The sequence below is a fragment of the Terrapene carolina genome, unplaced genomic scaffold (assembly GCF_002925995.2).
Source record: "Terrapene carolina triunguis isolate 2854851 unplaced genomic scaffold, T_m_triunguis-2.0 Scaffold714, whole genome shotgun sequence".
Classification (NCBI taxonomy): Eukaryota; Metazoa; Chordata; order Testudines; family Emydidae; genus Terrapene; species Terrapene triunguis.
This window is the reverse complement of record NW_020665065.1, coordinates 12,598,905-12,626,884: the sequence shown is the minus strand read 5'-3', so window position 1 is coordinate 12,626,884 and position 27,980 is coordinate 12,598,905. Positions and strand designations below refer to the sequence as shown.

Below are 27,980 nucleotides of genomic sequence, written 5' to 3'. Positions count from 1 at the left end.
CTGGAGAAGAGAAACTCAGACAGAGAGGAAGAATCAATATCTTGTCAACTGTGGCCAATTTCACGCAGGCCTACTCGAATGTAAAGCTCCTGACTGGATGCGACTGTTCTGATAAAGTTTGTGTTAAACGTTTAAAGGTCGGTTACAGCTGCCACCTGTCCAATTTTGGCGTCAGGGGGTGCAAACCCCAAACAAGGAGGACAGAAGATAATTATATGAACTCCTGCAAACAAACTGATGAGTGGTCACAGCTCTACAATGTAACTCATTCACCAGTTCAGGGTCACAGATGCCTTTAGAGTGTGTTACAAATGCACATGAAATCCAATGTTGGATTTGGCAATAGAATATCTGAGTGAACTGAAAAAACGTGTAAAATCACATGCAGCCAGACAGCTCTCTACTGACTACACACTGAAGGAGATTCACATGTGTTGTTTATTCCAGCAAATGCATGGAATGCATTGCACTTGTGAAATGTGCTCCCAATATGCTCGTTTCAGGCAAAAACATGCCAGGTAAACAGCGCCTAGGACTAAAACCTCCCACTTACAGTCAAATCACTCCTCCTTTGGGGAATCGACTAGCTCAGATGAGGAAGACCTTTATCTGATTCAATATGCTTTTTGGAGGACTGTAGTGTCCTGGGGAAGCAACTGTTTATTATGGAGGCTGCAATTGCCAGCTCCTCAAAGATGTAGCCATTCCACCACTTATTTTTTATGTGAGATCAGATCAGAAACGAGCCCTGTGTGTTTTAATACAGGGATCAGGTAAAACCTCCTGAATAGACTGAATAAGGGTCAGGTGAATGCACTTAAATTTTGCCTTTATAAATTTAAGGCAGATCCTGAGGGTCAAAATTTCAAAATAGGAAAGCAACAGGTCTGCCCGCAGGAATGGAGGTACCTGTGGCACCCACATCAGAACTGATATTTGTACAATCTAACTAAAACTTGCATTTGCAAACTGGATAACTGTGTGCCTAACTGCCTGGATGCATTTGCAATTACCTAATTCATACCCTATTCATGTACGTGCATACACGCCCTGTTTGAATATTTAGTTCCATGGTATTAGCATAACAATGTCATTTTTAACAGATGTGACATTTTAAAAAACGTAATAAATGGAAAATATTCTATAGCCTTTATTAGCTTCCAGTTTCAGCCTGGATAGCTGTTGTCACAGTAGTAGTTTCATTAGGATATTTTGTAAGATGCTGAAAAACTCTTTCACTCACCCCCGTTTAAAAAAAGTCAGATGGACTTTGACAATTACCTCATTCAAATACATCACTGATTTCTGCTGCCCTAGAAAACTACTCCTCTCCCGCCTTTGACTGCAAAGAGTTGCAGTCTCGCTCTTAAATGTTGGTTAAAGCAGATCACACATAGCCCTAATTCTTAATAGGATGAGTCACTAATGCCAGATAACTCATTGCTATCTTGTATGCAAGTATAAGGCTTTACTTTTAACTCTGAACATTCAAAAAAGGATTAAAACTTATTTGAATAAAATGTGCTGCAGTTGCCTTAGCTAAGATAAAAATCACAAGGCCTATGCTTCAGGGCACAAGCTGATAACCTGAATCCCACTCCATAGTACAGTATTTCACAATTAGGTACAATGTGGGAATATTGCACCTTACTCCTGAAGCTTCTAGAATTGACTGCTTCAGAGGTGGGATGCGGGACTAGCTGGAGAATTAGTCTTCTGTAGTATGACAATTGCTACAGTGCTCACCATTAAAAAGTTAGCATATACCAAGAATTGCCACTTTGTGATGACAACTACCATGTGATCACTCAATTACATTAAATAAGAAAACTATTTTGTTGTACAGCTTCATACTTTGGGCAAGCAGAACCTTTTGAGAAAGTAAGCTAACCAACAGGCTTACAACCAGAACACAAGGCTAAATACTAAATAGTATATAATTAAAAGGTCATACAAAATGGATTTCCTCGATAATGCTGTAACAGTATTTTTCTCCAGACCCTGATGTACATATTTTTAAATCTGCTACAGATGATACAGCAATAGGTGCTATATAAAACTCTAAGATACACAAACAGAAAAGGGCAAAGATGTTAAATACGTTGACTGGGACTTTTAAAATTTACAGTTGCAAGGAACACTTTAAATCAACTGGTAGAACATGCAATACAATAAGGGGCCTTCTACATGTTAACAGCAGTATGAGGTGGAAAAATTACCTATAAAATATACCAACACTTATACTAGATGAGGTTAGATCAGGGTAAGAAATAGCTCCGTCTGTACGAAATAGCCTGCATGGCAACCTAGAAAACAGGAAATCTCTCTAAACAAACACTCTCCAAGTGACTTTGGATAAAGAACGACTGAAAAGGGAGAGTAGGCTGGGAATTTTTTGAAGGATCAGTTTTACATTTTTTTTTTCAAATCACTTTATAAATCTGCTGCGTATTAGAGATCAGACACTTTTTTTTTTTAAAGAAAAAAATGGAAGGTTTACATTTTTAATAGCAATAGGACTACTTTGAATGGCAGCAGTATATATTACAAGCAGTGTGAGAGGGTTAAATAGGACAGCCTCAACTCTTTATAAACTTTTGCCCTCTGGATATGTACTCATTGGCTGCCGTACAAGACTTGAGCTGTATTACACGCCTTAACGATATGGTTCAACTGTCGGTCAGGCTCGGGGCCTGGCAATGGGCCAGACCGCAATCAATGGGACACAAACCTCCCCCTTTCAGATCATCACGAAGGCTCATATTATCTCCTTTTTGTCGTGCTGGTTAAATTTATGGAGCAGAACCCCAAAGCTGCATTCCTTGGCTTGGGCCGGCCCACGCGGGCCTCCCTTTGTTTGGTACTGTAAGCAAGGCGTGCTTTGGAGGATTGCAGGGTTGTTAGTTCAGGCACTGACTGTTTGCTCATGACTGAAATGAAAAGAGTTCAATGGAAGGGCAAAAGGACAGCACAAGTGTAAAACCCTATCCCAGCAGGCTCTGGGATCCCATATACGGACTCTGGACTAGCACTGAACATAAAAACTTGTTGTTAATGACAAAAAGAAAAATCTCATTCTAGGAACTGCTAAACAGACTAACCAGTAAGTTAGCACAATATCTTGCCAAACTGTCACTTAACTTTAACCAAAGCTGTATTACTGCACACAGATGAATTTGAATAATTCAGCATAATATACTAATTAGCATGAAAATTATCTTTGAAACACTGCTCTAATTTCTTTTTTTAAACATGAAACCTATGAAGTGCAAACATTGTCACCTGGCTAACACCACATTTAATAGTTTTAAAATGACCAGTTTTAAAGCTATGGAAGAGCTCCAAAGAACCTGATGGGATGATCTTTATGCCTATCTCTGCAGAAATAATACTTGCAATATTATTTCACATGCCTGGCAAATACAGGGCACCGACTCTCTTTATTAATTTGAAACAATAAAATAAATATGAAATTGCCACATGGCAAAGGTGAGTTACTTGGGATTTTTTCCTAATGTGGGGAACTCAGGCTCTGTTCAGTTGCATTTACTCCATTCATCTTAATTTCATGATCAATACAAAAAACTAAGAGTTTTATCAAGAGTTAAGCTTGAAAGATTGTTTTAGTGGACTCCAACTAACACCTCAAAAACAATAATACATTTTCTTTACAAAAACAAACAAACATATAAACTGCCTCCAGCTGGTACAATATCTGCAAATGAACAGTTAAAGGATCCAGCAAGGTCTCCACTGCCATAAAATCCTTTGTTATTTATATTATGTTAGAATGCCAAGTTTCCAAGCGAGATCTGGATCCCTTTGTGCTAGGGGCTGTACATACATTGGCAGACAGGGTTCCTGGTCTGCATGTTCCGTAACCCAATCCATGTCCTCTTTCTGCTCCATAGTGCTGTGCACCTCCTTCCATGCTCCCCCAGGTACACTCCACTTCTGATTCCCTGCGCACACACCCATTACGCCACACACTAGTTCCCTGGACCCGCTCTATGTCCATCCTCCCATACATGTGCCCAGGACCCCTGGCACCTCTTTCATTCCCCTCCATGCCCTGCCATTGTCTTGCTCACCTGACATGTGCTTCCTCCTCTTACCACCTCATTCGGAGACCAGGGAGCATTGCTGCATGCCATCCTTCCACATACTCCAGTCCTGCACTTCCCAAACTCCATGTCCCTTCCTGGTCCTATTCCCCTCTCCGTGTATCATATCGGACTCTTGCTCCACCACATTTCCCTTGGGTTCTTAGCCCTCAATCTCTGGCCCAGGCCAGGAGCTGCTGCAGCAAAGCCTGGAGTTGGATGATGGTCAGTTTGTATTATGAAAGTCCATATACACCCATTGTAGTAGTAGTGGTTTAAACACTGTTCTTTATACACAAACACAACTCTGCCATTCTTCTCTTCACCCCCAAAGAAAAACAAAGTGAAGACACACCTCCTTTCAGCAAGTCCAATTAAAAACACACACACATACCCGGAAATTCTGGGCCAAGACATTTCGGAGATATGTGCAGCTACAGAAATATCAGGAAAACTTTCAAACCAACATAACATTAAAACCTTTTCTGATTTTTACAAATCTTATCAGAGAAATCTCTGCCCAGTGCTTAAAGTCAATTAAAAAATATCCTTTTACATCATTTCAAGTTTCATGTTGAAAATAGCAGAGCTAAAACAACAGCAAAATACTACAAAATAAAATCAGGTTATACAAAACATATGCCACTAAGTTCTGCAGATAGTGCATCTAAATCGATAGCTATAATCTTTCTGCATACACTGAACATGAAGGCTAAAAAGTAAACATGGTGGCTTACTATACTGATTACAAGAGGATAATGGGGCTTGGCTTTGCCGTATGCTAAATATTTCCAGAGCTCCAACAGATTTATAGTGGTCTTCTGGTCACTGAGCAGGGGAGAACAAAAAAGAAAGGAAAAGCGTGCCTGGATACTCTCAGATGCTTTTTTAAGTAAAAGCTTTATTATTGTTGGAGTTAAAAGACACTTCCTGATAAGGGAAGTGAGGTGTAGGGTATGGAGAAGCCTTTAAGGTGCTCACAACTAACCTCAAGCAAAATAATTCACGTGGAAGTAAACGGAAAAGAAAAGTGGAAGCTGTAGCTCCAAAGGCTCACACAGAAGCAAAAATGTAAAAAAGAAAAACAGAAGGACTAAAAACTATTAGACATCTGACTATCCCTTTTTATGGCTTACGGAGACTGTTATAGTTTAAAGTGGCTTGTGTGTCCCCCACATACTTTACCTATCTCTATCAGAGGCTATAATCTATGTAGTTAAGTTATATGCAATAAATCTGAAAGCTACTCGCATATTTTCTACAATTTTTTTAAACTTTTATTGGTACAAGATTAGTAAAGCTAACTTCAAGAAGTTACCCTAGACATACTGTACCAGACTTGAACCCCTTGGCACAGAAAGAAGATATTTCTGTATATTACATCATAAAGCCACTGCACTGGCAACAAGTGGTTGATTGTTTTTATGCTTTCTTTTACCTTTTTTTTTAAAATTGTTTTCCTGTTGCATTAAACACTAGTTTAATCTTTTCAACTATTTTTATAAACTGAAAATACTAGACAGGGGGCCAAAAGTTATAAAAACCACTGGATATGCAGTAAATGTTTTCACTTCTGGAGATCCAGTCTGACTGGTTTAATGCAGTCTGATGATTTTTCCGTGTACATTCCTACAGATGTCTGTTCTGAATAAAGCTTTTGTTCATTCCTGGGGTGTAGACGCTTTAAGTTATTCAGCCTAATTCTAAGTAATAAATAGATTTGTGAATGGAAATTGTGAATACTTTATTCCATGATCCTTGTTGAATTTTCAGTTTATTCTGCTGATGTTAATGTATGAGCCAACATAGCTTCCATTCCAAACTATCTACAGTACCTTTCTGAGAAAAATTCTCCCTCATTATTTGTATCCCCTTGGACTACTTAAATCTACATCCTTTTGTAAATATTTTTGTAACAAGATTATTATTCAGATACACCATAACAGTGACATCATGAAGCTAAAAGACTTCCATGGGAAAAACGTATAAAAAAGGAATTGTAATGTTTAGATAAACACCAGGAGAGAGATGTATACAGTGCATAAGGTATTACTTTGCTAAGACTTTCTAGTGTCTAAAAACATGTGATAAAAAATGAGGACAAAATATGCAAGATTTTGGAAATGTTCAAATCTATCTTTATTTTCTTGTAACTGTTTCATTCAGTAACTTTAGGTTAACTAATACATATCTAAATGAATAAAATAAAAAGGGGATTCAGTTCACAAAAGTACACTGAACTGGACAGCCCATATGTGGATTTCATTTGGGGAATGAACTTGCGGCTTCTTCTGGTAGGATTGCCACTTAGGAATGTAATGTGTGTCAAATGGAATAAACCCATGTGTCAAAGGCTTGCAACATTTATGTCCCATGTAATGTTGCATAGATAAGAACAGTTCTGTGCAGATTTTTAAACAGTGTATATACAGTTCTGTGAAGACTAATTTTTGACCAATTATGGTCTAAGACCATGAGAAATTTTAAATTGCAAAACCAAGCTTTGGTTATAATGCTCTCTGCCCCAAAATGCTCACTATCTCAATCAAATTTGGGGAATAAACAAGGGAATTTTTGGATACTTTATACATGCCCACCTAAACAACCTCAACTCTGCCCTATACTGACACCATGAGGAGGGAAAACAATCAAGTTTGTGTCTTTAAAAAACATTTTAAGCTAATCCAATACCACATATACCAAAATGTCTAGTCACAATCATATAATTATTGCATGGCATCACTACAGAGCAGAGTTAAGGTTGTTTGGGTGCCCTAACTCTGCATTTCCACAGCTTAACAAATTTGGAATTCTGTTAAGTTAAACCTTAACTCCGAGTTTAAGACTTGTGGGTGTTTTGGGGATAATTACAACAACCTGTAATCTTTTCTTACCCTAAATTATTGATATATATTCTCAGCAGTAGCTCCACAGTTTTTATCTGAGAATATAGAAAGAGATAGCAATGCATAGAACTTTATTCTGTAACAGTGACCCTGTAGTGTTTCATTGGCTAGATGAACTCTAACAATAGTCTCATATGAGGTATGTCTAAAAGGAATAAATTTTTCTGTTATGAGGCATAGTGCATTATCCACTTCCGTAGGCATTATCTATATATCCACGTGTTTTCCAAGGGTTTTAAAATATATGCCATGTCCACCTAATTGTGGAAATAAGTTTTCTAGCACTCTGTTGGCAATGCCTTGATTCTACCAGTTTGAAACTGCAGCTAATTGTGTGTCATGCTAAAGCTTGCCTTAGAATTATCTCCACCACATTAACATTAATTTCACTTTAAACATTACAGAATTTCAGGGGTACTGGTTACAGTACCAAATAGTGAGATTAGCCATCCTTTATACTGAACACAAAAGTCATCTGTGTGAGACCTGGTCTACACACAAAGTTGTAGTGGTTTAAATAAAGGTGTGATTTTATATCAAATTAGTTAAACCAGTACAACTTTGTGTGTGGACACTTACCAGTTTAAACCTGGCTTATAGCTGTTGGTAAATTTACAGGTGTCAACTAAACCAATATAACCAGTTTCAAATCAATATGACTCCACAGGTAAAAGTTGCACCAGTTTAACTAAACTGAAACAAGTTGAACTGGTGCAACTTACACGTAGACAAGTCCTTAGTTACAGAGTGATGCAAAAGATTCAGCATGGAAAATGAAACCATTGTTTTTAGGTCCACATTAAATACTTTTTGTCAATTGTGAATTTTGAATATGTTTGTGAAATATTTTTGTTAATTTCACCATAAAAAATAATTGCAAGGAAAAGTAGAAACTTTGCTCAGGCCTAATCATTAGTTCCATCTTCTTATTGAGAGAACTTGTTTGGCACAGTGATATTAAATGTATATATTCTATATAAAATCGGTTTATTGTGTTCCTATATTGAGAGCCAATGAGCTCAGATCCCGATATAGATTAAACACAAATAGGACTCTACTATATACATTGGGCATCTGAACTGTAGTTGAGACAATTAATTATGCATACCATTTCTAAATTTGAAAGTTCATTTAATTATTTTTTATTAAAAGTTCATTTGGTGATCTTAAATTACACAGTTTGAATTATGAAGAATTCACACAATAACAACTGGTTTAGTTGATGAGGTAATGGACTCCATAAAAACTGATAAGGGATGTGTTGGCTCTCTTTTTCAAAACTGTTTAGGTAATTAGTTAACTTTTTCTGATAAACGGTATCAGGCTTATGTGATATTATTACTAATAATGTATTAATCTGAATGGATTAAAATTTTGGTTACTATCTCAATGAATCTTGTTCAACTATTCCCAATTCTTGCATGTCAAAAGAACAATTAATGTTCACGCTTCTTGAAAATATAACAATTTTTAATAAACGTTTTCCGCAAAGAGGCTGCCTCTAAAAGCTGTTTATTCAGAGACAGATGGTTTAGCTACAGAACTAGGGCAGCTCCAGTTATTGAATGGTCATTTGTTTAATCCCCACTGCCCCTGCATACTGTAGATGCTGATCCCTAAAGGCATTTGCCACATAACTTTTACCAGCAAACCTTGGTTCAAGGGCAGGTTTCAATATGATGTGGGACTCCTGGCTGAACTCTGCTTGAACCCAGAGGCATATCACTTACAACAGACACTAACAATAATGCTCTGATCACCTGCTTAAGACAAGAGAGTTCAAAGTGAGTTCATGTCCCCACACACCTTTTTCAATTCAGTTCTTGTACACAATGATATTAAGCTTAATCTAGTTCCTGTTCAGAACATAGGAGTGGCCTGGGTACTTTCTTGTGTAACGTGGGAATTTTAAGAGTTTTGTTTGATGTCATTTCATCCAGTCAATGATACTTTACATTAAACCTTCTCTTGAGATATCAACATTTTACTTTTGCAGGGACAATCACAGTAAGAATTATATATTGTATTGATTAATCTTTTCCAAACTAATTGCAGCTACACTATAAATGGGGGGAACTGAATTATAGAGAATGACTGCAAATTTCACATCCCAAACGTCACAAACCCCTTCCAGTGTTTTTAATTTTAATTTTTTCTATTTATATTCAACCATTCTCCTTTCTTATTTTTTCCCAGGACTGGTAAAGGATCTAAGATTTTAGTGCTAAATTCCACTGCTCTTGCTCTTTTTGTTATGAGGTATTGAAGACTGACCTCCCTGCCCTCGAATAACAAGATAAGGAAACTTTCAACAACCTTAATTCTAAACTATAAAATGAACATCAGTACTAAGAATTTCAAGGCTCCCTTGAAATCTCTTTTACTCGTAAACAAGTGGTAGTAGCGACGGCACCTCATCACTAATGGTTTGTATGCTCCCTCTTTCATGTTGCAGTCTTGGATTGACAAGAGCCATCTACAAAAAGCTTCTTTAAAATATACAAATACAAAGAGGTGAGATCAGAGGTGACATATGGGTGGTTTACTGGTGGAACTGAAACTAATTTTTTAAACAAAACAAAAACAAACAAACAAATCTGGCTTCAGTGTGAATTTCCCCTCAGAATTTTTAACTGTTCTCCATAAATAAATGTTTCCGTCTTCACTGCTATTTGAAACTTTCTAATGGTGAGTTCTATCCGACTATGGAATAGTCTTTCCAGGGTAAGTGCTGTAAGCCCTGACTTGTTATGTAAAATTAGACTGGACAAGCAGTAGAAAACAAGACCACAAGGAACAAACTCGCATTGAAGGAAGGAGCTAGAAGAATTACACAATTTCTGTTTTCAAAACAAATAATATATTTTCCATACAAAGCATAACAGATGCTCATTGGCATTTTGATGTTTCTCAAGTACAGAAGTGAAATTCCAACAACAATGGATGTGGCCTAAAAACTGAGGCCTCTAAAAAAGCAAGTTCCTAAGCCATACAGGATTCAAATTCTGGTTAGTTTTTCAGATTGGTACCGATACGTTTCCTATTCTACACTCCAGGAAGGTAAACAGATCATGAACAATAGGATTTTATTAGCAGTATGTTGCCAGGGAAGGAAACTAACTACAGAAAAATTATCTACTTGATAAGAGGAAACGACTTGCAGCATTCTTATTCAGAAGAAAGTCTCCACCAATGTTTGCACATATATATCAGAGGACCAAAGAATCCAGGGTCATATCCATTGAAAAGATACAAGTGCTATTTCATGAGCTACCAAAGCTGCCCTAAGTACTTAATGCTCCTCAAAAATGTATAGGTGCAAATTGCAGTTATGGGCTCTAGATGCCCCTTAAACCTCACTCTGGTCTCTCTGAGCACACTGCCCACAGATATCGGGACTTGGGCCTTTACCTTTCCTGGAGTGGAATCATGTGAATCTCCCTCTGAGAAGAGGTCCCAGGCTGAAGTACACTGTCTACTAACCATGCTTATCTAGCAATTCTTCCTGGGTTTGTTCCAGCAGTTCTTCCCTTTGAAACTCTATGACATGTGGTGAATACAGTGCCCAAACAGCCTTCTTAAACCAATAGGAACAAAGCATAACAGAAGAGAAAAAGGGTTTTAGAAGAACAAAGCGACTACATGAATGTCTGTCTTACCTAAAGGCTTACCACTCCCCTGATGAAGCGTTGGAAAGCCAAACTTTAGACACACCAGTGGGTGTCTGTCAGTCTGCTTCCCCGAACTGTCTCCGCACTGCTTGAGGCACTGTCCTTTTAAATTAGCTGGGGTCTTTGTTCTCCTCAGCCTCCCCAGCTTGGACCTTGTTGCCCAAAACCAGTTGGGTGAGTTCCACAAGGGGTTGGAGACAGTACATCAAAGCAAAAGGCTCTTGGCATCACCCCTTAAGTTTTGTCCAATAGAGGGACAATCTCAAGTCATTTCTAGGTAATTGATTAACATTTTCTTGCTTTTCCCCCCCAATAGCCTGCTATTAAACAGCTAAACCAACATATTAATACCATAAACTCCCTAATAACCAGATTACCATACAGCGTTCATAGCTTATCACAGAGCAGCATCAGGTCCATCACAAAGCACAAACACAATCCCCCTTTTTTCCTCCACATGATTAAAACTGACATCAGTCACCAAATGAAAGTAAATTCCCAATGAAATCACAAAGCCACCATCAATTGTAATGGTTATTGTGACTTTTCACAACTATTCCCTTTAAAGTGCATTCAAATATCTAGTAAACACCCTCTTAGGCATACATTACTGGCAGCACTGGAGAAATGCATAAAAAGATGTGGTCGTTTAGATTTTGCTAATTCATGGGTCGTCCGAATTCATGACCCTCTACATTCACACATTCAAAGTGGAAAATGAGATGGATACCTTATATAGGTTTTAGTCCATCTCTGAATCGTTTAGGCTTTGTCCCGTTCACTGATTGGACGCTAAACAATATCAGTATGAATGATACATTTTTTTAAAATTGCATTTTTCTTCTCTGGACATGAAGTGGATCTATACATGGGGCTGCAAAATTTTAGACACTACAATCAAATAAAATAGAAGCAACTGGCATTTTTACAAGCTTCATCTTCTTTTTACTGTCTCCTGTATCCTACGGAAGAAAGACACGTCAGAGAAACTGCATTTGTCAAGCTTTTTCTCTGCAACCAGGCATAGCAAATGCTGTTTTATTGTAAGGACTTACACAGATTGAGTTTTTGAGTAATCATGCCACAGCTGTTTGTCTGAAAAAAGAACAAACTGGGGGATGTCCAGTCTGTCACTGCTGGCATGAAAAAAGTAGAACGTAGTGTAATTTGCCTCTCTTCCAGTTGCTGCATTATTGCCAATGTGTTTCATGAAGAAAACATATTCTATAGGCAAAATCCATCCACATCGATCATCTGCTGAGGGATCTCAAAGGGAACAAAATCCCAGGAGAGGATCCAGTTACTTCTATACAATATTTAATTTGCATTTCACATGCAAGTCATGAAATACGAAGGTTACTGCTGAGTAACTGAATTTCTTTGAAATGCGTCTCTGCCCATTCACACACCTGGAAGATGTGCCCATGGCTTAGGAGTACGGCAAAACCTTCTGGAAGCAGCGTCCAGTGGGGCTGCTGTGCAGCCCTGTCATGGCACTAGGCATGCCAGTGGTGAAAGTCTCAAAGGAACGCTGGCGTAGAGCCGGGCATGGAACGTGAGAGATGCCTCAACTACCTCAGTCCTTCCGACCAGAGCCTCGGAGATCTGCAGGACAACAGTTCTCTGAGCTAGCGAGGAAGGTTGGGGGGGGGTGGGGGAATAGTAGGAATGTGCAGAGAATCATCTCAAAGAACTCCAGTTATTGGTAAGTAATCTTCATTTCTTGAGTGGCTTCTGCACTTTCCCACTGTTGGCAGGGAGTGTTACAGACTTTGCATCAGATCTTGAAGCTAAGTCTAAAGATTGCTTTAGTCAAAGTACGTATTGAGCTTCAAGATGCAACTCAACAAATTTCAGCTCTAGGGATTTATGTCTAAGGCATATTAGCCCTTATGGAAAGTCCAACTGTTACAGGAATATTTACTAACTTATTACACTTCAATACAGAGTCTGATTGACTTGCACAGATGTTGGGCAGTAGTACTCTTTCCCTTGTGGTTATCCCTATAGGCAATGAAAAGTTAGGGTGATTTTCTGTATTTTTTAACCTACTTAGGTAGAAACTAATGCCTTCTCAATATCTAATTTATGCGACTTATATCTCCCATGATGGAAGTGTGGTCTAGGAAAGAATATTTGCAGTTTATCTGATCTGATTAATATGGTCATTACTTTGGGAAGTAATTTTGAGTGAGGGTGTAGGACCACTTTTATCCTTATGGAAGACTGTAAAAGGATGACCAGCCGTAAGAATCAATCTCATGGCAATAAAGAAAACTGTTTTAATGCATAAACTGAACAGAAAACAGTCTTCCATGGGCTCGAAAAGAGCTTCAGAAGCCTCTGAGGACTAAATTTACATCTCAAGGGGATGATGCTGGGTTCCTCAGCAGAGGGAATAAACTCACCAGTCCCTTCAGAAGGTGTTTCACTATCGGGCGATTAATCACTCTCGTTGTCTGTTTCTAGATGATGACGTGAAATGGCTAAGTGATGCTCTTTTAGGGAGGATATCCCAAAGATGGATATCAAAGTGTTCAGAACTGAAGATGAAGGGGCTGTAGTTGGAGAGAGATTATTGTTTTCCCCACCTCCACTTGTGTAACACCAAGAGTAGATGATTCCCTGGAATTTAGCAGGACCTTCCAAATTTGGGCTGGACAATATAGGTGCCATGGGTATCAGCACTGTCACATGGATTAAAATCTAGCTTGAACAAATGGCAATGATGAACAGAAATGTATCTAGTTAACCAGGGAGAAATGTCTAGTGAGGTTCTTCGGGGAGTGCAACTTAACTCCGGCTTACTCAACTTCATTTTAAGGATCTGGTAGAAAAGGCACAGAAAGTACATTTGTAGATGACATTAAACTATGAGGTGTTTAAAACACAAGTGAGGAGAGGAAACACTAAGGAACCTAAAGAGGTTAGAAATATGGCAGGAAATGAAATGAGATTCAACCTGGAAAATTGCAACCCAATATATCTAGGGAAAAATAACCCACAACACAGATATTTATTGACAAGGAGACATTTGTAAAGCAGTCAAGCCAATCTCCCACCCCAACCCTTGGGATAAGAGTGAACAGAAAATTGGATATGAGTTTGCAATGAAATATGGTAGCAAAACCAGACAATTCAATTTTGGATTGCTTGCACAGGCAATGCATGATGTCACAGAAAAGGGAGATGATGGTCTGTTTTCACACAGTATTGATGCTACTTACAATTCAGGGAGAGGTTATACGAGAGGAAATTCAAAGATAAGCACAAAAATGATGAGGGAGTTTGGATAGCTGACTGCAGGAGAGGAGTTTAAACCTGCAAAATCTGGCCTAACAATGACTGAAGGCAGGGGAGACATGAACATCAATGAGGACCAGCAATTGTTTTGAGCAGCCCAACAGGGTTTCACAAGAAGTAACGGGAACAAACTTGCACAAAGGAAAAGTTGGCTGAGCGGGCGGGAAGGGGGAAGGGGCTGGCCCAGGCCCCACTGTGCCCCCTTGAATACGCCTCTGTGCTCCCCTAGGGGGGGATGCCCCACAGTTTGGAGACCACTGCATTAATGCATTCCAGCATAACAATATCCCTGACCATCCTCCCAACAGAGTTGAACATATTAATACCCTGAATGATTTACTTCCCATATAGATAATGGTGGGGAGGGGAAGGACGAATATGGAGGCATGGGAAGAAGGGACACTGGAGCCATGCACACAGCCCCTAACATTGGGGGTGTGGAGGGAGAATGGCAGATCCTGATATGGGGAGGGGGACCCATAATGCCCTTGGCACAGGGGAAGAGGGGAATGATGGTGCAAACAGAGCCTCTGCCACATGGGGAAAGAATGGAAAATTGTGAAACAGGGGGGAAGCAGGAGGATTGGGCTGGGTGCAGAACCATGGTAGGTGAGAGACTGGAGGAATCTGGTATGGGGGTAGGAGGGCACACAGAGCCCTTGCCATGAGGGGAGTGCGACTGGTGGGCACACAGAATCCCTGGCAGTGGGGAGATTGGGGGAACATATACAGAATCCCTAAACTATAGTGAGATGCGGGGCTTGTGGGGGATGGAATGTGGGAATGCCCAGAGCCCCGGTATGTGCAATGTGCTTGGCCTACAGAAGCTATGAAGTGTGTCTCCCTCTAGTTAGATTGATTATGAGAAAATATATCATAACAAAGGTCTATTAACCTGAAGGGAACGCAAAGGAAGGAAATCCCATTGCCCGAGTCATTTACAAATCACACCGATAAAGCAGTCAGGAATACACTGTAAGCAACAGTTCCTCATTGGCACGAGACTGGGTATTAGCTGATAAATCTGTTTCACCTCTAGTTTCTAGGTGAATTTTTGGGAGGGGTTTAAAAGAGCAGAGGACAGATAAGGTCTCATAAAGGGACCTGATCCAAAGTCCACTGAAAGCAATGGAAAAACTGTTGTTGATTTCAATGGGCTTTGAATCAGGCAGGCCCCAGGTTAGGGAAGGATTTCCAAGCATAAGGATCAACGTAAAAGAAATCATGAAGAGGGAGTGAGTTAGATAGGTATATCGGTAAACAAGTTTATCCCCTGCTTAGTCAGGACACAGGCAGAATGCCAAACAAAATGACTTGTTTCAGGGACAAGTGCCCTAGTAAGGGAGTACTCTCTCTGAATATTAATTAACAACTCACAAGATGGGTAAACTGGTGAAAACAAGCATGATAACTTTAGATTAAAACAAGGGGCATGTAGGGACACTCCTGACAGAATCTTAAATGAGCTCTCCCCTTCCCACAGACTTCATACACTATGTGGTATTATGTGCATACTCTTCCTCTTTCCTTCTATTTCTACTCCCAGGCACTCTTAGTTCTGCTGCTGTTGCATTATGAAGAATTCCAGGGCTGAACAATGAAATTGACACATCAGAGATAATTACTCCCTCTTCTCTTCCTATGCCTCTTTATCAGCAGTTTGAATGCTACAATCCTATTTGCTGATATGAAAAGGGGTAGCAGAGGAGGCAAAGACATACAATTTTTTTTTTATTTTAAAAGGCCATTTGGTCACTCACTGACATTGTCCAAGAATCACGATCTTACTGCACAGCTACAGGGCCTCTCTTCTGGGATAGAAGTACATTTTTAAGAACCCAACACATATGCATAGGAGAATTTTCTACTACACATTAAGGCTAGCCCTAACTAACGTGCTCCTAACTTAACACGGTCCAACAAACCTGTTAGAACTGGGTAACCCCATGAAGTAATCCTTTGCTTCTACTGACATTTTAGAAAGTGAATTCTTTATTTTCAGTCTCATGTTGCTGATATTAAAAAACAACATAGTTCAATAATAGCTAAGGAAAAGTCTCTGGTCAGAGTTAAGCTGCTTTGGCAGAAGTCTGAGTGAAAGCCATAATGGCAATTTCCTGCATTGAATGTGATTGTGGTATAAAAAGGGATTTCAAATAAGGCTCTCCAAAAGCCCACAGGCATGTATCCAAGATCACTAAAGGGTAATATCAGAAAATTCCTTTTACTACCTTGTGAACTACAGGAAAAAGTTTTAATGCATGTTTTCTTAACTAAAGAAAGTACTGTAGCATGCATTAAAGCAGATTTTTAGAAGATAGCTTTCTGAATATATCTATTCAATGACAGGATAGTTTTCTTGTTTTGGACTGAGCTTTTTGGCAGTATGCAACACAAATGTGGAAATAATCAGAACCGCTGTATGTGACACTGCAGCACTTAGAAGAAAATATAAAACCCACTAAAAATAAAATATCAAATCATACACATTAGTTGCTAATAAATTAAATGCATGCTGCACTGTCAAGATAGATTTTCTTTTAATATCTTCCCAGTGCCCTGACATTTTAAAAAATTAAGACAGCTGTCCTTTCTTGTTTCATAAAGAACAGAATTAATGTTAAGTTTATCTCCAACAAAACAATATTAAGTTTGTTTTTCTTCACAAATTAAATGAGTTTATGCTTCAGAAGTTCAGACAGCTTATGCAATTATAGGATTTCTTTCTTCTAAAGAAGTTCATCAGGAGGTCAGGCTTTTTAAATACAACCTGCTAAAAGTACATGAAACGTTTTTAAACTGGCACCATATGCTATAAAACCACCACTTATCCCAGCCTCCATGGCTTGGCTCCATGCTCCAACCACAGTTTGTGCTAGCTGGGTGTGTCGCAACATAGATTAATGGATTTTAAAGCCAGAAGGGACCCATTATGATCAGTTAAGTCTGACCACCTGCATAACACGACCATAGAAATTTATCCAGTAATTTCTGCTTGGAATTCAATAACTTGTGCTGGAACTAGAGTTTGTGTTTTCGAGAGGCTTGCAATCTTGATTAAAGACTTTGAGTGATGAATCTACCACATCCAGTGGTAAACTGTTCCAATGGTTAATTACCCACTCTATTAAAAATGTGCACCTTATTTCCAGTTTGAATATTTTAGCTTCAACTTCTAGCAATTGGATTTTATATGCTAGATTAAAGAGCCCTTCTAGTATATCATCCCTCTACTTGCTATGGTGTCAGAGAGGAACAGAAAAAGCCAGCATTATTTTAGGGCAGTGATGCTCAGACCTCAGTGATTCAGGAGTCAAATTAGCGATCAGCATAACCCAAAAGAGCCACAGTAGTGTGAATTCATTGTTTTATTTACTATATAATTCTTACAGCAAAAATGACTGACCAAGTATTATTTTTATCAACTACAATTGGTGATAACATACTAAAAGCATCCTGACTGCTTAATAATTAAATCACACAGTGTTTTAATATTGTGTGCTGCAAAGAGACACACATTAAAGAGTCCGAGTATCGCTGCTCAGGGGTTTTGAAATGGAATGTCTTCCCATCCTTAATATTTGGTAGATTTAACACTTAACTTTACAGTTCTCATTTTGCAGATCTTTTGCAAGGGAACTTTTAGTAATTTATTGTGATGTATCACATGTCACTTTTAAGAGAAGAGGAAATGTAATGCCTGACCCACTCAACTCACTCCCAACACCCAACTGACTTAGAGGTATGTTGGAATGACATTAAGATCACTACAGGAAATTCCAGCCTTAAAAGTGATACTTCTCACAAATGATGTACTGTGACCATGCAGGCCAATAAATATGTTGTTCAAAACTACACTTCTTAAAGTTAATTCATTCATTACACTTGTCTCCATCCAGATTATCTAGCATTGCTATACTTTGTTAGCATCCATGATTTTATGATTCTCCCCAAGACACTTGCAACTAATAAAGAACTGACTCCCATAGCTTCCAAGTTTTGTATAGCTCCGTGTGTGATACTTTATGCAAAAATATTTAATGAGCTAATTGGCATATAACCATACATTTTACCTTAATAAACTGTATGTATTTAGTGTTGGTGAAGGTGGTCTATTTGACAGCTCTGGTGAATGGAACAATGGGTTTTTCTATAGGCCAGCAGCAGGGCAAACTTGGTGCACATACTGCACTGCCAGCATACCACCCCTGACCTTGGGATGGGGAGAAAGGAGGCAACTTCTAGGCATAGAGGGGTAGTGGGAGCCTGGGAGTTATTGAGGATTTGAAATAAGACAACATCTCCCATTTTCTCCTACACTCCCCATCAGCCATCCCCATTCTACTCTCATCCCTTTCCAGCCTCCATTCCTGCCCCATCTTCTTCAGCCATCCAAAGATTCACTCTCCTCAGATACCCTGCAGCCTTTGGAACTACATTTCTTTATTACTCCTCCTCTCTGGGGCTCCAGTGCCACATTCTTTAGTGGCTGTAAGGTAAACTGCAACTCCTGCCCAAAAGTTCTGCCAAATATGTGAGATTTAGGCTGACCTATGAAGCAGGCATGACAGGGCTTCTAAATGTGTTTGCATGATACTTGTCAGCCCCAGGCTATAATGAGTGTATTTATTATTCTTAATACCGACAAAAAGAAAAATAGTAATTAAAGCGTGCAACAGCTGCCTATGCAACTGGAAATCTAAAAGAATAGATCAGATGCTGCCCAGGACAGGAACCTAGTTCTTTTGAGAAGAGTGTAAATACTTAACGATAAAAAAAATCTCAAAGTTCTAACTCGTGGTTGCACTGTGACTGTATGCATGTTAACAGACTCAACAATCTAAAAGTCTATAAATACTATAGTGCTTTCCATTTTCTAATCCTCACCACACCTTGGTGATCTAGGTATTGTACTCCAATTCTGCAAATGAGGAAACCGCGACAGAAGTTTAAGTAACATGCCCAAGACCACAGGGGTGTGAAAGGTCAGAACTCCAGATTTCTGGATCTGTATGTGCTCAGAATAGCTCAAACAGCATAAAAATTACTTACGATATGAAAGGGAACATTAAAAGGTTATAGAAATTTCTGAGCACAGAAGTTTATAATAAAGCAGTACGTTTTGGTGAATTCAGCTATGCAAGAACGCTTCTCGGCTCTCTAATCTACTAGTCTTTAAATTGTACTGAAAAGGGTAGAAATTTCCAACCCTGGGGCAAGGTGAGTAATTTTTTAGAAGAAAATATTTTATACTACAGTATAATACGGACCTAAAAATGTTAAATATATTCCCTAATACAACCATCTGAACATTTAAATGCATCCATATGGAAAAAGAATTGGCTCCTTATTCTCTAACAAGTGAAATAAACATTCTGCTTTAGACCAAAATGTGGAATGTTTCACATAATGTGGAACTTGAAAAATAAGCATGCAACTCAGCTGGAAGTGTGACTGTCCGGCAAAATAGAATCGGGCCCTGTTTACCTAGGGGTCTTTTATACCACTCTGAGGATGAATTAATTCTGACTAAGGCTATTAATTTTGATCTCTACTTTTATTTTTAAAACTTATATTAAGCACACAAATGTACACATTAAAAAAAAAGTCAGATGTGCAATAGTTCTATCCAAAAATGGCAGAAATGGAAATGTAAAATAAGTGCCTTCAAAATACGTGGTTCGTTTCCAAGCCTTCTATTTTTCCAAGGTGTGCACCTGATATCTAGCAGTTTCCATTAAACCAGTCATGGTAACTTAGAGCCAAAATGGTAAAAGGAAAAAGTAGGTCTCATTTCTAGCAATGATATTAAACTACCATGACCAAGAAATGGGGATTTTTTTCCATCAGACAGTCGAATAGAAAACAAATCTTGCACTTTCATAACTTTATTCAAAGAATTTTTTTTTTTTAATAATTTCTCAGGAACTGGTAAGAGCCTTACATAAACTGCATTATAATGAGCAATGTTTTGTTTTAGGCTTCTGAGTATTAGGGAGTATTTAGAGTTCAGCCAAACAGAAGGAAAAAAGACATCACTTGGAATACAATTTTTGTGCTTTGGTGGAGACAGCTATACTTAACAGGGAGGCAGTAATGTTTCAGTTGCTTTTCAGAATATTTTGTGACCATAAGCAGCAATCATAAATCAGCCATCTAGTACCCACTTTGTGTAAGAGGTGACTGAATTTCCATTATAAGAAGTTTTATTTTGGTTCCTTCTCTTAAATCTGCAGACAAAGGATCATCTACCTTGAAACTGGGGGGTTAAGTTTGTAGCTTTGTTAGATTTTTCTGCCAAATTGGAGTTCAGTTGGATAAAGCGTTCATGAATGACACCCAAAGAAGAGAGGCATGAAGAGTCCAAAAATAATTTTAATGACTTTTTATAGCCAATCGTAATAATGTTGATGAGAAGTAGAGAGATAAATCATCATTTACTGTACTTTCTAGAACACAGAATAAAAAAGATTATACTTTCACACACATTAAGCATTTTAAAGCATAAGTCAGCATTTTTTTGGACAAGCTAATTTAGTATTGTGAAGTGAGGGGAGGAGGTGATGCATTCCATCCAGGTCTGCTACACAGACACCGCGGCGGAGAAGAAATTGTCCCTCAGTCTCTTCAGTCCTCACACCTCTGTGAGCCACAGAAGGCCAGCAGCAAAAGATCCCTACTACTACAGCAGTCACTTAGCGAGTCTGCTTGGGGGAAGAAAGAGGCCTAGAGAGATGGTGGTAACTGGTGACGGGCATTTGCCCATTTCCTGTTGGCAGCCCCCATGCGGAATATAGAAGGCTCTTCAGCTCTCTCCCTCTCCAATCCTCAAGGTGACTTAGGAATCTAGCTGGGGGCTATGCTAGGGTTGCCAACTGTCTAATCACACAAACGCAAACACTTGCCCCGCCCCCTTCCCCGCCCTTCCTCCAAGGCTCCTCCACCTCCCTGTGTGGCTGGCTCTCCCCCACTCTCACTCACTTTCACCGGGCTGCGTCTGCCCCATGCTGACTTGCATCGGGCCTGCTCCGAATGTTTAAACCCCGTCTCCGAGCCCGAAGACAGGGACCTAGACCACGAGGGCCAGAGCAGTGCTGAGTGCTGTTGGGCCAGGGAGCGGTGCAGCGAGGCTAGAGAGTGGTGCCATGACCTGGAGCGGTACTTTGAACGGGGTCTGCGCGATGACATGGAACGGTGCCGAGACCGACTGTGCCAGGACCAGAACCTGCTGCGTGACGGCAATCGACGCCTTAAACGGGAGTGCTGGTAGGACCTGGAGCGGTGCTGTGAGTCTGACTGGTGCCTAGAGTGTGATCAGCATATTGGGACTCCGAGTGGCGCTGGGACTCCTAGTGGTATCTTGCCTCAGGAGGTGGCACCGAGGGGCAGAGCACTGCTGGTTTTCCGCGGGACAGTGCCACACACTGTGGCATCAGAGACTTGGCGCAAAGGGCCAGTGACCGCGGTGCCGTCGTATCTATGAGGTCTCTTGTGGCCTCAAATGTGTCTGGGGTGGAAGGCAGTTGCACCTCCTCCACCACCTGACATGGTGAGTCCAATTGCACCGGACTCAACAGACCCCCTTGCAGGACCAAAGTCGACGGTGCAGGCTCCAAAGTTTTCGGCACTGGGGACTCCTTCCTCGGACGTACCCATTGGCCTGTTCCGAGGGGGGTTGGCCCCGAAGTCGGGGAACAACTCCTCTCTTGTTTCCAGTGCCGCTTCTGCCCCGAGGAATGGGATTGGTGCCGAGTTGTCTCCGACTGTTTCCGCACCACAGAGCCATCTCCGTTACCACTGCTGGGTCACTAAGCACCAATGCACTCCCGCCGATGCTGTTTGTGGTCTAAGTGCCGCCTCCATAAGGAGCTGCTTCAGTCTAAAGTCCCGCTCATTTTTCGTTATTGGGCTAAATCCTTTGCAAATCCTGCACGTATCCACCTGATGCGTTTCCCCCAGACACTTTAAGCAAGCGTCCTGGGGGTTCCGCCCATTGACATAGGCTTTTTGCAGGGTTTGAACCCCTGGGACTTAGAGCATGCTCTGAGTCCCCAGGGAGAGCGCAGTCGGGTTGGAGGGGAACTCCTCATTCCCAACAGCGAACTATTAACACTACACTAATTAATGACTAACTAAACTAACTAAGGAAGACAAACACTAAAGTAGATAGAAGCTAGGGAAACTTGGAGAGCTTGCTGAGCAAGATAGCACAGTTCCAACGACTGACACTGGTGGTAAGAAGGAACTGAGGAGGTGCCAGTTCGGCAGGATCATATATAGTGCACTCTGGAGGCACCACTCCAGGGGACTCCACAGCCAACCCGACGGGTGCTGCTAGGGGAAAAACCTTCCCATGACTGTGCATGGGGCGTGCACGCATCTAACTGGAATCGATATGAGCAAGAACAAACAGTTCCAACTTTTAGATACCACAAAAACGAGACTGCTTGATTCCGGATCACGCACGGCTTGTACCAACTACAACTTCATTTACTGTCAGACATACTTGACAGAAAATTCCCCATTGCACTAATAGCATACTGAAGACATAACTCCCCACTCCTACATCATAAAAACTACAACAGATGGAAGTTCTAAAAAATGCTCCTTTACCCATAACAACCATTTGCCTTATATACTTAAAATCAGCTATTGAAATTCTACAGCGGATTTTTCTAGGTATCTGGCCATGTGTGCCCCCCTGCATCTGAGATCAGAATGGGATCTCAGCACTGGAATAGTGTTAACCACAGACTTTGAGTCCATCCATGACAGTAAGCTTACTTTAATTCATACTTTGCAAGGTTAAGCAACACTAATCAGATCAGCTTGAGCATTTTTATTTCTGTATACTTCTTAACTCGCAACAGTCATGGCCCAGCACACGTAGAGCAGAAAGTGCAACCTGAGCCAGCGATTCAGTTTGGAATAGCATTTTATTTTGATTCCAAACCACACATAGCTGAACAGTTAACAAATGCAACAGGGGGCTATTGGTACACAACAGTCAAAACAAGCCCAAAGCCTTTGTTGTTCTTCTCCCTGTCCTCCAAAGAACAATTTAGTTGCTTGATTGTATAAGAGAATCAGAGAGAAAAGTGGGTGTGGGATTCTTTTATGAACTTTTGCAACATATAAGTGCCGTTGAGTGTATTTAAATTTATAAGGTCTATACATCTGTGATTAAAATCTTTTTGTGAAAAACAAACACAGTCACACCTGTGTAAAGAGGCTTCCTAAATTAATTACTAGAATTTTTTTTTCCTTTAAGAAAGGTTTATGGGTCAATGGATTTTCACAGGACAGTTGCAACAATGCAAGATTTCTGTGTACTGGACACATTTTTGCCCTGCACTCATTATATTTAGATGCCTTATATGGTTTCTGATATTCGTTTACTATGCAACTAAATTAGGAATTTTTTAATTTGCGAAGGATTGAAAATTGCATGATGATGAACTTCACCTCATGCTGCTGTGGGTCCATGACAAACAAAAAAGTTATTCCAAATTCAGTGGAAGCTCAGCTCTGGTTCATCTCATAGAAATTTCCTAATCTGTACTCAGTCAACAGCCATCAGCAGGAGGGCACTGTGCTACATAGGCACATGGCAGGCGGACAAAGCTAGCTCTTGCCTGCAGTCTAGTTTCTCATCTGTCATGCAACCTCATCACTAGTAATATTGCAAATAGGTTGGAAATTCACAAATGCAGATATTTCAATGTAATGCACACACTGTATGCATGTGCACATTATGATATACGCATTTTAATAAAAAACATAGTGCAACCTTCATAATCACTTCTTTAAAAAAAGAGTATAACCGTGTTTTTTTAAAATGAACCCGGAGACTGCTTAGGTTAACACATTAGTTATTTTGCTTGAATGTGTCGCAACCTTCTACTGGTCTGAGATATAACATTTCTAATCATACTCTATATGGGTTTTTTCTTTAAATCCCTCTTTCCTTATCCAAACTATGATCCCTGACATTTCAATTCTACAAATTAAACTAAGTCCCAAGTGCATATAACTATATGCTAGCTGCTCCCATTCCCTTCCCAGCCCCCAACACGTTCATTTAGTCGTTGCTCAAATTTACTGTTACGTTTGATGCAGGTAAAGTGTAGGGCCCTATTATACAAAAATTCATCATTACCGAAAACAGATGGGCTAACTGAACCTTATGAGTCTTAACATTAATTCTTTTTATATGTATTACATTCATCGGCAGTTAAAAAGGCTGGTGCATTTGGAACACTTCCTACTTCCACAACAAAGGATGTCTAGGTTTGCGTTCTTATGAGTTTCCTGCACCTCACTCACACTTCAGCAAGCTTACCGTTCCTTACTGAAATAGTGATGGCAGACGCATCAGGATTCTGAGTGCGGCATAATAAAATGCAGGAAATGGAAAAACCAAATGGAAAGACTAAAAAACACAACAAAAGCCCCCACCATTCTGAAAATCACAAAATAATATACCTGGATTTTTTACCCCCCCCCTGTTGTGCAGGATCTTGTACAACAGACAGAGTTCCTAAGGCATGCAGGAACTGAATGCCACTTAACCACTGGAAATAAAATGTTTATTCTCTTAGAACTCTCCTATTCTTTCTCCTTTTCCTCGTTTACTTTGCCATTATTATTTTTATCAGTTTTGTACAACATTGATCTTAAACATGTTTAATATAATTAAATATTATTTATTTCTGGTAGTGCCCACAGCATGCAAGGCACTGAAGACACACAGAAAGGCATAGTGCCTGCCCAACAGAAGGCATACAGAGCCCCTGCCAAAGGAGTAAAAGGTGGATCCTGGAGTGGTGGAGGGGAGGGGAGGGGATGGGGGGGCACACAGAAACACAGAGCCCTTGCTATGGCAGGAAGGTAAAAAGGAGGGGGGACAGAGAACCCTTGGTTTGGCGGGAGGTAGGAATCAGGGTGCACACTGAGTCCCTGGCTTAGGGAGCAAGGGAGGGCATGGGGAAGGGCAGACAAAATTGCTGGCACATGGGGAGAATGGAGGATCCTGATATGGGAAGAGAAATAAATGGGGGGTACAGGCAGCTGGGCTCTGGGGGTGTGTGTCTGGGCTGGGGGTTGCCCCGTGGCTGGGTTCTGGGGTTAGGGGCTGCGGGTGTCTGGGCTGGGGGGATGCCCCATGGCTGGACTCAGGGGTGAAGGGCGGGTGTCTAAGACCAGAGGGGCAGAGTTTTCCCCCCACGATATGCCCAGCTGGCACGTGTGACACACGTAGACTGAGGTGCCCAGTAAAAGCATAACAGAGAAACAGGAACTGGATTGTCGTAGGGGTTTCTTTAACTCTCTACTCCTGGGGGAATCTTTATTGCTATCTGTATTGCTACAGACATACTTGCTGACAGATATTTTGGAATAAATTACCAAAATAATTGAAAGTGGCTTGATTATATTGTATTATATTGACAAATAAAATATGCATAATTCTGCAGAACTCTAAAATATTGTGCACAGAATTTTAAATTTTTTTGGCACAGAATTCCCCCAGGAGTAATGTGTGCACATGCACAATCACACACACACATACATATTCTTAGTAAAAACTGATTTTGCAAAAGAAAAATAGAAGGGATGTTGCTATTACATTATCTTCAGAACTCTTCAACTTCTTTAAAACAACTGTTTTCCTATGAATTCTTAATGGAAGCCTAAAGAACAACATTTTTAGTTCAATTCTGCATCGGGATACCAAGATGGCAATTTCTTTTTTATTATATTTAAGCTCTTTAGACTTTCTTTTTCCTGATTTATTATAATATGATGTAGTAATACTGCATGCAGATGTGGTCGCCCCATCTCAAAAAGATGTACTGGAATTGGAAAAGGTTTAGAAAAGGGCAACAAAAATTATTAGGGGTATGGTACGGCTTCCATATGAGGAGAGGTTAATAAGACTGGGACTTTTCAGCTTGGAAAAGAGGCGACTAAGGGGGGATATGATAGAGGTCTATAAAATCATGACTGGTGTGCAGAAAGTAAATAAGGAAGTGTTATTTACTCCTTCTCATAACACAAGAAGTTGGGGTCTCCAAATGAAATTAATAGGCAGCAGGTTAAAAACAAACAAAAGGAAGTATTTTTTCATACAACGCACAGCCAACCTGTGGAACTCCTTGCCAGAGGATGTTGTGAAGGCCAAGACTATAGCAGGGTTCAAAAAAGAACTAGGTAAGTTCATGGAGGACCATCAATGGCTATTAACTAGGATGGGCAGGGATGGTGTCTCTAGGCTCTGTCTGCCAGAAGCTGGGAATGGACGACGGGGGATGGATCACTTGATTACCTGTTCTGTTCATTCCCTCTGAGGCACCTGGCATTGGCCACTGTCGGAAGACAGGATACTGGGCTAGATGGACCTTTGGTCTGACCCAGTATGGCCATTCTTATGTTCTTAGTAATGAGAATCTCCTATATTACACTGTAGCTTTTCTGTACCAATTTTACTAGTACACAAGGCCACATTAGTAAGCCGACAAATGCAATATTTCAAAGGAGGTAATTAAATGCAGTATTTCAAAAAGGATCTAATTAAATAAACTAGAGGCAAAACTAATAATACAAAATAATAATTTTAAAATTACAATTCCTTTGGGCTAAGAAACAAAATCCATTACAAAATTGCAGAAGGTATTGCAATATGGTTTTGTAGACACTTTATAATGATTAGAAATGAAAAGCGTTCACTGACCTGGGGCCACTAAGAGTTGCAGTGTCTCTCACTGCCTGCGCTGTTTCAGAAGCAAAATCAAGGGCACCAGCCATTGGTTTGGTTACTGTGCCAACCAGCCCTTTCCCAAGGCCTGATATGAAACCACTGACTCCTCCTTCAGTTTTGACACCTTCTACTGTTGAGGTTATTACACTTGTTAATCCACCAATGATACCTAGCAAAGACAACAAAAACTGTAAGTGGACCAACTGCTTTGCCACTAAAAATAAAACGACAGGATGTTATTACAGCTGACAATGTTAAATGATTTACTTTTTTGAAAGTTCTTGATAGTGGGAAAGCATGGTACCCACTTAATGCAGCACATGAAAAGTTTGAATGGATTTTTTTTTATTAATCTAATAATATAGTCTTATATCTGTATAGGGCAATTTATCCTGAAGCTATACATACACAAAAGTATTTTGTCTACTGCTGAAGTGAAGCCACCTCCAACAGTGTGACAAGGATTTAACAGAACACAAAATATTACACAACAGCTTAGGACAGGAAATAAAAAAATACTGTGTTCAGTTGGAAACACAAAGAGAAATTTAAGCAGGCGAAGTGGAATTTTGACCAGGACACTGGGGATAGGCATCTCATTCTTGCAAAATGTTGATGTCCATGAGAACTTGAGGGCCCAACAAGGGGTTAGGAACTTAAAAGGCAGATCCAAAGCTGGTATCAACTGACCTAGCTCCATTGACTTCTTTGACTGCCCTACAGATTTTACATCACAGCCAAAAGACAGTAAACATTGTGATGGTGGTGGTACAAACAGTATTGTTGGTACATAAGTTCTGGAGTCGAGAAGCATATAGCATATGCTATGTTTAATTGTTTCATTTCGGTAACTTTGCCATACAGTGGAGTATTTGGGAAAACTACAGTTCAACAGACAGAATTTAACAGTCAACTGCTTCTTTGAAGAAATGGAAATCGGAAACATTAAAAAACCAAAAAACAAACAAAAAAGATTCAAGTCAAAGAAGCTAATCAGCTAATGAAGGTTTCTAACTGACTCTTCATTAAACAATCATATTTCAGATTTCACATGTTGCTAGCAACATAATTTATACCTGATTTGAGAACACACCTAATGTTCTGTACCTGAAATAATCAAAATGCTTTGCATTCAAAGGGAAGTCTAATGTGATCCATTTAGAACTTCACTGCTATCTTTTTCATAGAAATTTTTTTATTCCTGCACTTAAGTGAACTACAAGAGTTAGATATGGAAACA

General features: G+C 39.9%; 1 protein-coding gene across 4 annotated transcripts in view; it reads right to left on the bottom strand.

Moving 5' to 3' along the window:
* VPS13D (vacuolar protein sorting 13 homolog D) overlaps nucleotides 1-27,980 on the bottom strand; it is a 183,431-nt gene that overhangs the window by 17,985 nt on the left and 137,466 nt on the right. For all 4 annotated transcript variants that reach the window (XM_026659907.2, XM_026659908.2, XM_026659909.2 and 1 more), the window contains one exon: nucleotides 26,714-26,909. In XM_026659907.2, the coding sequence (XP_026515692.1) occupies nucleotides 26,714-26,909 (196 nt within the window). The remainder of the gene's footprint in view (nucleotides 1-26,713; nucleotides 26,910-27,980) is intronic.